Source organism: Drosophila serrata, unplaced genomic scaffold (assembly GCF_035046125.1).
Source record: "Drosophila serrata isolate PLE 108 unplaced genomic scaffold, ASM3504612v1 contig_240, whole genome shotgun sequence".
Taxonomy (NCBI): domain Eukaryota; kingdom Metazoa; phylum Arthropoda; class Insecta; order Diptera; family Drosophilidae; genus Drosophila; species Drosophila serrata.
Window position 1 is genome coordinate 4,084,693 of NW_028257138.1, and position 15,050 is coordinate 4,099,742.

At 39.0% G+C, this 15,050-nt stretch overlaps 2 protein-coding genes across 3 annotated transcripts; one reads left to right on the forward strand and one right to left on the reverse strand.

Moving 5' to 3' along the window:
• Positions 1-1,265: 1,265 nt before the first annotated feature.
• On the forward strand, positions 1,266-10,348 carry LOC110176977 (uncharacterized). 2 transcript variants are annotated; one of them, XM_020943484.2, is made up of 5 exons: positions 1,266-1,627; positions 6,071-6,476; positions 7,884-8,080; positions 8,235-8,416; positions 9,466-10,348. In XM_020943484.2, the coding sequence occupies exons 2-5, from the start codon at positions 6,170-6,172 to the stop codon at positions 9,659-9,661; spliced, it is 882 nt and encodes a 293-aa protein (XP_020799143.2). In that variant the 5' UTR covers positions 1,266-1,627; positions 6,071-6,169; the 3' UTR covers positions 9,662-10,348. The 2 variants fall into 2 exon arrangements, with proteins under 2 accessions (XP_020799143.2, XP_020799144.2); XM_020943485.2 differs by having other exon boundaries at positions 9,490-10,348.
• A 1,094-nt stretch (positions 10,349-11,442) lies between these two features.
• On the reverse strand, positions 11,443-13,859 carry LOC110177058 (uncharacterized). Its single transcript, XM_020943576.2, has one exon. It carries the CDS (start codon positions 13,602-13,604, stop codon positions 11,481-11,483), a length of 2,124 nt encoding a protein of 707 aa, XP_020799235.2. The 5' UTR covers positions 13,605-13,859; the 3' UTR covers positions 11,443-11,480.
• Between the last annotated feature and the right edge of the window lie 1,191 nt (positions 13,860-15,050).

The following is a 15,050-nucleotide window of genomic DNA, read 5'->3' on the forward strand; positions in this document are numbered from 1 at the left end:
AATTTCTAAAATGTTATTTGGTTTGGTGACTATTTCAGTTAAATTTTAACTAAATTACCTCTTAGAACTTCGATCTAACAGTTGTAACTAAATAAATATAATTGGGACATCTTAACGTATGAGTGATATTTTTGTATCGGTCCAACAGCTAAAAAATTGTAAAATTTAAATGAATAATTCAGAAATGTCAGAAAGAGTTCAAACTTTCAACAATATTCAAAAATAGAGTTTAATATTTGTCATAAAATATTTAAAGAAACAAATTCACTGGAAACAGGTCTTATTTACATTTTAAATATGTATTATAATTTCAGTCAGAAGCTTAAATGAAAGTGAAGCAGTCATTTGCGATCCTATAAACCATATATATTCTTGATCAGAATTATCAGCCGAATCAATCTAGATAGGTCCGTCTAAAATTTTTTTTTTTTCAAATTTTTAAAAATTTTTTAAGGGGTTACATCGTTAAAATTGTTAAAAAATTGACAAACAATTTGAATGTTCTGAAATGTTACATCAAGTATACAGATTTATAAACCTAACAAAAACTAAGTTAGAAAAGCTTGCCAAATTAAAATTAATGCTTTTTTGGCTTAGTTATGCGATTTTTTAAATATTATTTGTCAACACATTCTACTATATAAATCCAACATTAGTTTTCTTTCTTCTTTGGCTTGCTTTAAGAATTCATTTCAAGTTATTTAAATTCTCCCATTATTTCTCATCATGAAAATAATAAAATAATTATGAACCCAATATATTTGTGATGTAATTACACCTGTGCCAATTTTATCAGTATGACCCAAATACACACGTCTAACTGAGATTTATGAATTGTCACGCACACAACAGTTTGCATTGTCATATAGCAGTCACGATTCCATAAATAGAATAGTTAAACTCGCCAACTCCATTTACATATCGTTTCAAAAAAAAGCAGCAAAAAGAATTTACAGAAGGCCAATGACAATGGAAGGAAAGTTAAGCTCTCCCTCCTTGGGACTTTCCGCGGAGCGTAAAGGATTTCCGCGGCGTCACGGAGCTCCTTCCCCGCCCACGTCGCAGCCAGATTCCGGGAATCAAATGACGCGTCCGGCTGCCATATTCCGTAAACTGTATTGTCAACAAATGGCCTCGCCCCTCCCCAGTATTATTTATCACCTTTCTTCTGCACATTTTTTTTTTTTTTGGGTGGTGTGAAGCCGTGAACTCGTGACGCCATTTCGCGACTTGTTGCCTACTTAGTGGCGCGCATATCTTGGCACGCTGAATAATTGCCAAGGGAATATTTCATGGGGCATAATATCGCAGGGCTAAACTTTTTAAATGTGCCGAAAATAATTCATTGATAAAACCCAGAAATATATATTCTAGAAGCGGAGAGAAGCAGTGTTGAAAGCTTGCTGGGAAGCTTTTACGCACTTTTTCCCTTTTGGCGCCTCGACACATGTAGACATCGGCTTTTTTGAACCGCCGGATCGGGCCATATAAAAGGACGCAGCTAGGCGAGTCAGCCACGCAGTGCTCAACAAGTAGCAGGAGCAACAGTTGACACACAGTTCCCAAGTTCTCAAGTTTTGCCCAGTTCTTTGACGAACCAAACTGTATTTTCCAACGACATTTTAAAGTGAGTGTTGCCATAGTTCGATTTCCCGGGAAAAGAAAATTTTAACATAACATTTATAAAAATATTCTGGTTCGTGCTTAATTAGAGCCACACGAAACCCGTTAAAAAGGACACCGAAACGCGTCGCGAAATCTTAGAAATGCCGTCGCTTTCGTCATCAATTTCTGTGTAGACCAAAATGAGTGCCTTATAAATAATACAAGTATAATTTAGTGTGGTTAATGAACTCTTAAATACAAAGAAATCACAAAGGGACAATAAAAACAATGGTTTTTTGAAGAAAATTGACCTAACAACAATTAAGACATAAACGTTTAACGTTTCTTTAAATTCACAACATGTGGCCAAGTGAATATGATATTTTAGTGTTCAATTGTTAAATTAATTTAAAAAGCATTATTTTTTACCAGATATAAAATAATTTATTTTATTCTTAAAACTTTAAATCATTTTTAATTACTCAGCGCTTCTTTGTATAAAAATAAGAAAATAAATATATAGATCATTTAGACGGAATTTTAAACAACTACTTTAATTAATTCTACAAATATTTCCTCCTTCAATTAATTGTAAAATCAAATACTTAACCCGTAATTTTCTTTGCACAAATCTCACTTGACAACCTTTAATCAAAGTAATTGTTTTGAAACCGCAAGCAAAATCAAAAGCAAAATATTACTCATACGCCACATATGTCGCCTTAAGTTGGTTGGAAAAAAAGATATGTGCGGTTTTCAAACTACTCAACATGAATTAGTCCTGGACATATTTGTGCGAAAAGTGCGCCATAAATACTTTATCAATGTCAATAACTCGAAGGAATTCCCCCGAAGGCCAAGCATAAATGTCAAGCGTAAATAAACCAATGAATGTCTTTGGGAAACAAATAGAAAAAAAGCATCAATATTTGCGGAAAATGCTGTCAAGCAATTGTGTTCTCCCTCTCCCCCTCTCTCCCTCTGTCGTCTTTCACCTGCCGACTTTCCCCTTTTTTCGTGCAAAGAAAAAAAATATTAAAGAAATAAATAAAAATCGAAATCATTCAGTAGTGAACTCAGGTGCTTTTCATAGGTATTTCTATATGAGGACAGCATCCCACTGGAATTTATCCCAAGTCCTTGCAGTTGTTTACCAAAGTGTGTCAGCGTTTTTCTTCTTTTTTTTTGTGTCTGGACCTTAGCAACTGGCTAAGGTATCAAATTATATACTCTGGATAGAAACTTTCTTAAGTTACTGAAGCAGAAACCTTGAATTAATATAGATTTTGATGGCTTAATATTGATGGGATTTAATAAGGATCTCTTAGATTATTACCCGCTTGAAAAATGGAAATCAAAAAGAAGAGAATTTTTAGATTTAAGGGTAAAAAATTAATTGATTAATGTCACAAGAAGTCTTTCTTAGGTAATCTTGAAAATTTCAATAGGTAAAAATAATACAAAAAATGCTTAGAAAGAACTTTAGTCCTTTAGGACCCTTGTACAAAATATACCTTAGATCCAGACAATATTTATAACTTGCAAAGTACTTATCTAAAATCTAAAAGAAAATAAAGTAGTTAGATTTTACATTTTCAGTATTTCAGTTTTTTAAGGGTTTTCACCTTAACAAATATTTTATAAACAAAAAACTCAATTTTATTCGAGTATAACTCCCACATTTTCCCGATTTTCAACCCTCGGTGTCTAGTGAGACATCTGGTTTTCCTCAATTGCTTGTGTTGGCTTTTGGAAAATTCGACAAGTGACACCAGCTGGCTAGCGACCAATTCAATAAATTTTGAATAATATGGAAATTATGTAATAAATGTCCCCTTTGGTTATTACACAAGGAGACCGTGTCTAATTGGCACTAAACCGGGGACAAATGTCAGATGCACTTGCAGAGAACTACCTCTGTTCCCAGATCCCAGTAACCATTTTCCCGATTGCTAATTAACCAAAGTTTTTGCACTATTCCCGGACACATGCCGGGACAGTACAAGTGGGTGGACAGCCAATTAAGGACACAGCCTATATCCTTTGGGTCTCAGAGCCCACTTTCGTTCATATTTCAACTCAATTTAGCAATTAGCCAAGCGTTTATTGCGAAAACGTAGCCGGACATAGGGGGAATAAAAAAAAGGGAAAACAGGTGACAGGTAATGGACTCTCGTGTATATAGAGTCCGCGTAGTATGGTCCCCTGACCGCTAAATTAATTTTACTTCGCCCAGGGGACCCAGAAATGTGGGTGAAACTTCGTGTTGAATTTTTTGTTTTTTGTGTTTTGTGGACTCAGTCCCCTCTTTTTGACTTTGTGTCAACAAGTTAATTAAAGCATTTTGACAACGATTCGTGTTTGCTTTGTTTACTCTCCTTCTTCTCCTTCCACCTTGGGTAATTTTCGGCTGAGTTTCACTCCAAGTGGCAATCAAAGTGTAGTAATTGAAAAAGTTTTAGCTGCTCAGGAAATGCCCCGAGTGTATTGCAATTTCTGTTGCGAATTAACTAAAAAAAATAAATAATTTAAACCATTGCACTTAACATTGTTCTTTCAAAGAGAAAACCTTAGCAAACAAAGACAAAAAGTATAAAAGAAATCGCAAATATTTAGACTAAATTATATGCTTCACAGTTCAGTTGAAAATTTTCGCAATCAAACTCAAGCAAAACGTGCCGGAAAATTGTCAAAGAAAATGGCTAAGGAAAAAGTTCTTCCTTAATGAATGCAGAATATTTTCTTCCCTTTTTGGATAGGGCGTGACCGAGCTTCGTGAGGTTTTTCGAACCTAATTAACCGTATAATATTTGAGAAATTTAAATGAATTTACATTGTTTATAAATGCAGAAGAAATACGACTTTGAGTTAACAGATTTTTCTGGGAAAATATTTTCTTTGAACGAAGATTCTAAAGAAGATTTTTAAAATTAGCAACTTGTAATATTTTTATATTAAGTTATAGTGATTGATTTATAATTGTACAAATTACTAAAGCCATTGAACTATATTGTTTCAATTGAGAAATTAACTTTTAATGATATATAAAACCAATAGGTTTTTTAAGGCCTAACAAAATTCACCCAAAAATTAAATTTCTAAATTTTTCCGAAGCTCTTAAAGATGAATAATGAATTTTCACATTTAATTATAGAAAAATCCTCACACTTTGCTTTCGTTTATACAAATTTCATAAAGTAAACAAAACTTTCCGCTCCCTTGGCTAACAAATTAGGCAGATCCCAGACATCATCTCCGACCAGCTCAACCGCAAGTGCCAAAAGTTCCCATGCAACTCATTTATATATGAATTTTTTTAGCGAAAAAGAAAACAATGAGGGAGCTGGATTTTCCGCCTGTATCCACGGCTAATGGCCTGCAAATCCGCTGTGAAAGAGTTAAGCCAGGCAGCCTCCTTTTAACCCCCTGCCATACTGGATTTTTTTCTTTAACCCCTGGCCGCCCACTTCGACGGCGGGTTCATACTTAATTAAATGAAACGGCGGCGGAGGCAATAAAAACCCGCTGCAGTACATGACAAAAAAATAATAATAATATTAAGAACGGGTAAGCCTAGGCAACCGTGGTTGAATGTTAACAAAAAGAAAGTTAAAGTTAACCTTAATGGAACCTATCAATTTATGGTTTAATAAAATAAGGTTTTACTTGAAAGTTGTTTAAGGTTTTGTAGTTTTATTTAAAGTAATACTTTATAGGATAGGTTTAAATAATATTTTCTAAGTCGACAATGTAAAAAATTATTAATTGTATTCATTTAAAATTTTTTAGAATTCTTTTTATTACGAAAACATTGAAAACCGAGCTTCTGTAGCGTAAAACTTTATTTGTTTAATTAATTATTTTCTGATACCTTTTCAATGATATCATTATTTTAGAATACACATTTTCATAATGATCTAGGACGCGATTTCGTTCGTTACAATCTCAAATATTCTATTTTAGAGACTTAAAAAATCATGAGTAGAACGTTTTATGTTCTTACCAAAAAATTCCTTACTTTTTATCAGTCAAAAGTGAAAATAATAATAAATTCTATATTTCTTCTAAATAAAAAACCTATAATTATTTGTGACGTTTGGCATCACAGTACCAGCGAAAGATTAAGCCTTCTCGCAGAACAAAAAGCCCCAAGTATTAGTCGCCCAGTTATCTAACCGAGACTCCTTTGCCAACCGATGATATCCCCCGAACCAGATATCCTCCTGACACCCACTCCCTGCCAGGAGAACCGTTGCTCCACCACCTCCACCTCGTTCTCCTTCGCGGTCTTCACTTGGGGTGTTCTTGGGGTTCCTCACCGCGCTTGTTTGCGTGTTTATGTGCGCATTGTTTGCTTAAACACAAAGCGTCGCCCACGCGCGGAGGGAGGGTTGCAAAGGATCCCTGGCCTAGGTGGTAGTGATGGTAATTACCCTCATGTACATACATCTCCACTTGCTTACAGAGACGCCATCGACGGAAGACAACAACCCGCGCTTCTTAATCCCGAGGACAAGCCGAGAGAGAGGCTGTATATAGAGCATATATATACAAGCATACCGTCATGAAGCCCGACATCCTGACACTGTGCATCCTGGCAACCGCGATCCTGGCCAGCGGGACGCGTCACGTAGCCGGCTTCCTCACCGCCTCCGCCCAGCAGTCGGGGCAACCAGGCGACATTCTCAAAGTGGAGGGTGGAGGTGACCGGGAAAGGGACCTACTCCAGGGCAATGTTGGTGCATCCGCGCCGCAGCGTCTCCACTTGCCCCCCATCTTCGGACGACACGGACCGGCACCGCCATCGGATGTCCAGGATATTCAGAATGTCCAGGAGCCGCAGGAGCGAGCTGTTTACGATCCCGGCGATGGTGAGTCGTAAACTTTCCGATTACCGCCAGCTCTTGCGAACTTAAGAGACTTGACTTGACCGAGATTTTGCAGCTAATCCTAGTGCATCCTTAAAGGACGCAAGGGATTTCCGTTCTTGGTTTAAAGTGCAGCATAAAAGCTTTTATTGGAAATGATAGAATGGAGTTTTTTACATTAATTTGAATGAAGAAATTTCAATATCCTATCAAGTATGAATTCCTAATTAAACTATGTATATTCTTAAGGGAGTTTATTTTTCATCTTATAGTTACACCTTTAACAATAGGAAGTCCCCCTAACTTTTAGCCATTGATTTTATTGTTAAATTTCCAATCCATTTACTCCCTGTATCAAATCACTCGGAAAACAAGACCAAAATCCGATACTGGAGAGTGAGGGGCTGCCTGTCGAGCGTCGAATCAAATTCATCAAAAAATAAAAAATATAAATGTGAAAGCAAATCACTGGACAGCGGTGGGCGTGTGTTAAGTGCTTGGCGCAAACACTGAATATATTTTGTGTGCATGGACAGCAATTTTGGTCGCCAAAGCCACTTGAAAAATTGTGCACTGACCGAAAATGTTGGGCCCCCCATTTGCCCTGCCGTGGGTGTGGTTACACGGCTAAGTGCACGCCATGTAGTGCCGCCCTGCCTGAGTGTAGTAGGTCCACCCCATTTCTACGAAAGGGGTCGCCAAAAAGTCGGCAATGAAAACGGTTGCCAGTCAAAAAGGATTACGCGGCCGGTTGACTCTCCTCCACACTTAATTGTCTTTTCGATGGGGCTTTAGAAATTCAATCAGTTTGAATTAGGAGTTAAAGTTACTCAAAAATTCCCCTCATAAGATACAAATTTATAAGAGAAATCACAGAAATCACTGGGGATTTAAACTCTCTAAAAATACTTTAACTGCTTAAAAATCTATGGCTTTTTCTGCAGAGCTTGACTTGTGACATTTGTCAATGGCTTTTCGCTTCAAGAGGCCTGTTGACGTGACAAAAGCCAAGCGGCGGGCAGACTCTGCTGCTGCTGTCCTGCGGCTGCAGTGAGTCCTTTGACTGACGGGCATAAAAGAGGGAAGGCAGAAGGCAGAAGGGAGACGACCATGGAACGAATCTCCTGTAGCCACAAAACCCATTGCCGCCAGTCAATTTCCGCTCCCTTCAAAGAGAAGACAGCCAAGGGGGGGAAAAATATTATGTTTAAGTAGACGGACAGACAGACAAACAAACTATTCAAACTTTCAAATATCAAACGGCGGAAGTTTGTCCCTCCTGGCGGAATAAGCTGGAAAATGGGACTTCTAGGGGGTATTTCTGTGGCCGGATTAGCACCGGTATTTTTTTCACTATAAACATTAAATTCGCAAATAATATCCTTTTGCATTTTGCTCATTTCACGGCAGAATTACTACGCGCCCAGGAACTGGGATTGGGAGTGCTGGGAGTTCCTCCGCCTCTGGCCACCGATTACGCCGACGCCGTTTACAACGAACTCCAGTTGGCCAGCAACAAGTTCGAGGTTCTCAAGAAGATGGAGGAGGATTTACGGGCCGAGCAGGAACTGGTGGACAAATCCGCTTTGCTCATGAAAATGCTAGAGGTGAGTGGAGAAGCCAAAAGTTGAATTTCAAGGAGTGGGAAAAGCTGCAGATAGAGAAATTATTCGGGGAATATAACTAATATTTATACATCCTTATATTTGAATCTAATTTTTTAATAATCTTTTTATAAATAAAATCCCTATTCTTCTGCAGGATCCGTCTCTAGAAACTCTACCCCTCGTCTACGTGGAGGAAGAGGAACCGGAAGCCACCGGAGCCGAGGACTATGCCGACTTGGAGAACGCCGTTCAGGATTTGGTCTTGGGCCAGAGCAAGCCCAAGCGTTCGCGTTACTATCGCAGGTATCCCTGGAAGCGCCACAACAAGAATCGCGGGTAGGTTCCTTTCCATTTCCATAAATCTTGCAGTATCCACACTCCACCACCCACTCCAAGTCCACTTTTCCCAAAACAGCACATTAATAATAACTAGAGAGTCCCTTCCGAACCTCAATTATCATTTGTAGTTTAGTGGATGTTGTCTGTAGTTCCTTCCCCACCCGCACAACGCAGCATTAAATCCTTAATCTAGGATATTTTTCGGAAAACCTCAAATTGCCAGGAAAAATTCAAGGGAATAATTTTATCTGCAACGAAAATAATTATCAAAGAAGTAAAATCCCATAGAAAACATTTTTATACCCTTCCAGGGTATTATAATTTCACTCCGAAGCTTAACACGAAGTAAAGGAGAAAATTGCGACCCTATAAAGTATATATATTCTTGATCGGTATGAAAAGCTGAGTCAATCTGGCTATGTCCGGATAAAATTTAATTTTTTAAAAATTTTGAAAATTTTATAAGGGGTTAAAATTGTCAAAAAATTAAGAAAAAATTTTTAATTTTTTACATTTCAAATGAAGTACGCAGATTTATAAAACTAATAAAAACTAGCTAAGGAAAGCTTTCCGAATTGAAATTAATGCATTTTTGGCTAAGTTATGAGGTTTTTAATCTTTGATTTGTCAAAAAATTGTTATAAAAATATCCAAAGAATGCGAGTTTATAATCTTAAATCCATTTCCGATGCTATCGCATAATTTAATTGCAAACTGTAATAGATAAGAGAAGGAAGGGATTTCGGAAAGCTTTAAATTAAGCCTTTCTCTGCTATTTATAGCGTATGTTCCCCAAACCTTCCTGGCAATTTGTGGAAGATCCAAATGCAAAAATAACTCCCACCCAAAAACCCTTAGTAGTCTGTAATACCTTGAATAATTTACATTAATAACCAAAATGTAATGCATTTATAAAGAGTCTCTTTAGGCCCGAAAGACAGATACACCCTGAAATCCCCCCACAGAGACAGAGAGAGAGAGAGATTGAATTTATATAGCCGAAACGTGAACGATTTTGCTAATTACATAACCATTACCATTATCAGTTCTTACATGAATTCTATCAACAGCAACTATGAACCGGAGCTGCGTTACGCCTGCACGCCGAGCAAGGAGGACATATTCAAGCTGCTGGTCAATCTCCACGAGAATCGCAAGGGGAATCACAGCAAGACGGTCAACTTCTGCAACCGTAAGCGTCCTGCCAAGGCTGTCTTCACCAACATACGCTTCCTGGGCTAAGGGATAGCCGAAGGACATTATTCCACACACAGAAACCACAGACACAGACACAGACACAGACACAGAGACAGACAGGACACTGCGACGGACTCACACACATATGTATACCAAGCCTCAATTGTACATTTGCTGACCAAGTCGAGCGCCAAAGAACACGAATTCTGGAGAACAACAAGCACTAACAATTAGCCTAAATTAACTAACTAATCCGGTGACTAAACTATCCCCTTTAGCTGAACGAAGTGAACTAAAAATAATTCCTGCTAATCTTTGTTGGCGGATGATAACTCTAATTGTAGACAATTAAAACTTTTATAACTCTCTCTCAATGTGTTGTATATAAAATAAACAAAGTTCCAGTAGTCCTCCCCATTTGTTTCGTTGTTGTCGTTGTCCTAATCCAGGAGTTAATTACCACAAAACGTTGCCATATCATTAGCAAAGTCTCGTAACGTCGTCTCTCTCGGTCCATGACATTAGAGTATTGTGCATCATGAAAGAAATGATTATAATTAATGGAGTTCTATATCAATGTGTATATACGAGAATATTAAAATAATCACTATAATATATATGTTTATTATCTACTTAATGAAAAGTATACCTATGTCTAATGTAAAGTCGGGAAATATATATAAATATTTCAAAATAAAATTATAAAATACGACATTTCTTGTGCAATTCAAATGGCGATTAAAGCGTTTTTCAATTGACACATTTAAGGGATTGGGGATTGCCTCTACCGAATCTCTACTTAATTAAAACCAAAATTCTACTAGATTTCTGTTATAACTCTACTAAATCCCTTGAATAATTCTACTTGCAACTAAAACTAAAGCTTTACTAAATATCTATACTAATTACATATATTATCTCGAACTATATTGTTATAATATATTTATTTTCAGAAATATTTGAAGTTCATAGAACTCTCTTCCAGAACCTTTAGAAGTCATCTCCTAGTACCTTAACTTTCCATTTCCACACCACAAATCGCCGTCTTTGTTAATCCCACATAAGTACGACGATTGTAGGGAACCAACAGAAACTAACACCTTTGGCAAGTGCGAAAGCTAGAGAATATATATAATATATCCATGACATTGAGATTGGGCTGTGGGCTTGGGCTTGGGCTTGGGATTGAGTTTGAATGGAACTGAGATTCCTCCAGCCAAGAGTGTGTATGAGTTTGTTTGCGGAGACAACAATGTAACCATGTGGTTATCTCGTCTTGGAGAGCATCTATGCCTGGGTATGACGGATCCAGATAAGGGGAGGGGATAACTAAGGTGGGGTCAAGGTGGAGGGCGAGCGGTGGGTACACTCGTGCCGGGAGCTGATAATGACCATGGAGCGTGTAACCAACCCGTTAGATGACTAAGCGCAGTGAAAAGGCCACTTTTTTCTTCATTCTAATATATATATATATATCATACACTCAGTATGACGTCAACACAATTGTCGTAGATACAAAGATACAAAGATACAAAGATACAGAGGAGCTGAGACACGGAAATCATTGTCATCTTACAAAAAATATTCATCTATATTAAATAGGAATTTAATTTATTAAGAGTTCTCAAGGAGAAAAGTCATAGAAAGTCATGACATGTTATTCTTAGCAAAATATTAAAGGTGTTTCTTTAAAGAATAATAAACAACATGAATAACTCAGGCAACTGTTGAAAAATAAAATCAATGTCTATTTGTTCGATTATTTTCTTGCATTAAAAAATGCCTCTGAGTCTTTTCAGACAATTAAATAAACTATTAAATTTTCTAGTTTTTGATTTTATTTGTTTATTACAAATGTCTTTTGCTAGCCGAAAATATTTGGGAACCAACTCCTCAGCGGCGAGAAGCACAGAGGCTTGGTCAGCCAAAGAGTGTCCACCGATAGCTTCAGTACCTCCATGTAATCAAAGGAGCAGCTGCTCTGCTCGAAGGCCTTGGTGACCACCGGTTTTGTAGGCTTGGTTTCCGTTGGAAGCTGTGCCTGCCCTGTGACCTTGTCCTCATCCTCATCGTTCTCCAAGGCGGAACGAGCAAAGGCCTCGTCGCCATCGAAATAGTAGAACTCCTTCCTGGTTGAGTTCGTCTCCACCACTCGTGAGGGCTGCTGTGAATCGATACCGCGGGCATAGGCTATCCTTCTGGCCTGGCGATAGGGAGTGGGACTAAAGGACACCGGATAGCCACTGAGATAGGCGCCACCGCCAGTCTGCATGGGCCAAAGATTCGGCTGTCCCAGCTGAGGAACTACACCTAGACCAGGCTGCGGCCACAAGCCCAAGCCTAATCCCAAACCCAAGCCCCTTTGAGGCAACTGTGGCTGCTGTAGCTGAGGCTGGAGGCCCAATCCTAAGCCCGGTATAGCATCCTGGCGACAGCCGTCGGAGTCCTGATCCTGGAAAATCTCCAGCAGGAAGCCATTGGAGGTGGTGCTGCTCGATTGGCCAATCCGCATCCGTAGAGCCTTACGACCCTGAGCCCAATACGACTTGTGGACAAAGCCCGAGCGGCAGCCGCAGTAACGCTGGCCATCGACCTCCAGGAAATCACCATTGCAGGCTTGCTGCCCGCCAAAGCCACCACCGAAACCTGAGACTCCTCCTCCAAGGCCTCCTCCAAGGCCTCCTCCAAGGCCTCCTCCAAGTCCACCTCCTACACCTCCAAAGCCTGCACCAGAGACTCCTCCCACTCCTCCTGCATTCTGTCCAAAATCAAAGAACTTGAACTGTATCCTCAAACGGCACACATTCGGTGAGCTCTTTTCTATATAGAAGACGCAGTCCCTCTGCTGATTGGGCAAAAGATAGTTGAAAACAGTCCTCGGGAAACCCGGACTAGATAGATAGAAGTGGTTCTGATTGAAGCTGCTGGCACAGCAGAGATCCAGCTGTCCACCAAACTGCTGCAGACTCTGGGAATCATAATCCTTGAGGGTCACTGCATGGGGTTGGAAGGAAGTGGTCTGATATTGGTCAGAGATTAGAGGCAGCTCCTGCTGAAGGTTCGGTATGTTCTGGAGAGGGACTTGGAGTTGGAGTTGCTGGGGGTTCAGGAGTGGCTGAGGATTCACGAGCTGCTGCTGCAGGAGCTGTTGTTGCTGTTGAGGTCTCTGAAGTTGCAAGAGTTGCTGCTGCTGTTGCTGTAATAATAGCTGTTGCTGCTGTTGTTGCTGTTGAAGGAATTTCTGTTGCTCTTGGAACTGCACCTGTTGCTGGGAAGGAGCACAGGGTGGCGCCTGCTGCGGAGGATAAAAACCAGCGGGATATCCAAGACGCTGAGGCAAGCCAAACGGAAAGCCCCAGGGATTTGTTGATGTTTGCTGGGTAAAGTTCAATAATTGTTGGGGACTCTGCTGTTGCTGCTGCTGAGGATGCAACAGATGATGGTGCTTCTTTGGCGGCGACTTGGAGTTCACCTGCACGGTATCCCCATCCACAATCTCCTCGTCATCATCATCCACCAGACCCCTGGCCACCAAATCCTCCCTTTCGCAGGCCAGACGAGTGATGAGCAGCCGAAAGCCCCCGTTCGTTGTCCATGGAGAGTCGTCGCTGAGGAAGCGCAGACGCAGGACACCATCCGGAGTGTGATACTTCTTTATGCCCAATACTTGGCCGCACAGGACATCCATGTCATCACCATCATTGTCCAGGCCAATGGCCAAATAATCCCGACTGCAATTCTCCGAGAGCTCCAGCTTGAAGTCGAGGAACTGGATGTGGAACTTGTTGGGGCAGCGGTAGGGAGATCGCACCACATAGTCCCAGCAGGTGTTCACCGGATAGTTGTCCGGGTAATTGGGGGATTCGATGAGACTCTGTCGCTGCCGGTAGACGCCGTGAAGGCCACACTGGGCCAGGTCATCGTGGACGGCACCCAGTGATCCCTGTGCCAGGACCACGACAAGAACGAGGATTCCCCGTAGCTCCATTACGATATATCCGTTCCGTCCGTTAACTCGGCGATCAGAGCGACAACTAACTCGCCGATGTTTGCCAGTCAGAAAAATATTAATAATATTTTACATACAGGGCGTTGCTTTGCGTTTCACTCGAAGACAATTTGCGACTTTTGTTTGTTTCGCTTCTTCTGAGACCGCCCATTCATAAGTTCCCCGCGCAGTTTTTTAGTTCAGTGAACCGCTTCAGGTGGACAGCAGGTTTTTCTTTCTTCTAAAGGTGCCAAAAGCTTCATAAAACCTTAAGTCCATTGGTAAAAAAATGAAATAAATAAATAAACAAAAAATATCACAGCATTCCGACGCTCGTGGAAAATCTAGATAGTGAATCATTCCACTTTTGGGATTCTCTGTTCAGGTTTATGATCCACCATCATATGGTTATAAAATAGTTTATCATATCAGTAGAACATAATACCAGCTAAGATAGTTCTATAAATTTTTATGAAGTGCAGTAAAATAAGTATATTATTCTTTTCTTATTAAATTGCTTAAGTATCAATCATTTTTGCAGTGTTTTTGAATGATTTGAATGCATACTTAATTAATTATAGTAATATTTAACAAGTTTATAAAGTGGCAGTAACACTATTTTTTATTATTAAATGTTCTTGCATGAGTAATAAATAAATAAAATGTAACTTTCGCTTAGCAAACAAGGAGGCCTCATTTCCTCATGCGCTCAGTTTAATCTTAAATAAATAAAGCCAAAAATAAAAGGAACTTACGTAACTTACAAAACAAAGATATAAACAAATGTTTGGACCCGTGGGAGTGCATCTTCCATGTGAGGCGGCATAACCCCAAGACAAATAAAACAACAAAACCGCAAGCGTGTCAAGCAAATAAACACCTCTTTAAAAAAAATGTATTATCTGCTGCCAAAGTTTATTTTGGCTCAAAAAGAGCCTTATCTTTAATTTAAGCCAAGTCCGAGTCTAAGTGCAACAATAATTTTAAAAGACGTTTTAACGCGAAATTGAGATTATTTCTTACCCCCAACAACAGGCATATCTTAAGTGTGTCTCGAAATTCAGAAGATGGATTAACTTTAACTTAATTCAGGGGCATTTCGTGTTTCCACAGATTTAAAAGTTATGAAATAATTATTAATAAAAAAAGGAAGCTAACTTCGAGAAACCGAAGTATGTATACCATTGCAGTTACCCAAAGAATCACGGATTTGAGTGTAATGCCATAAAGACATTAATTTCAATTTGAAAGCTTTTCTGTATTTGGTTTTACTAAAATAATAGCATATTGAACTTTAATTTAAATATTAATTTAATTTTATGAATTTTTGAAAATTTCTCTGATGCTACCCCTTTAAATACTTTAAAAATTCAGTTAAGTTTTTTCTATACTTTGTTAAAACGATTTATTCTACATTAATTAAGATTTTGATTTGCAAATATAAAT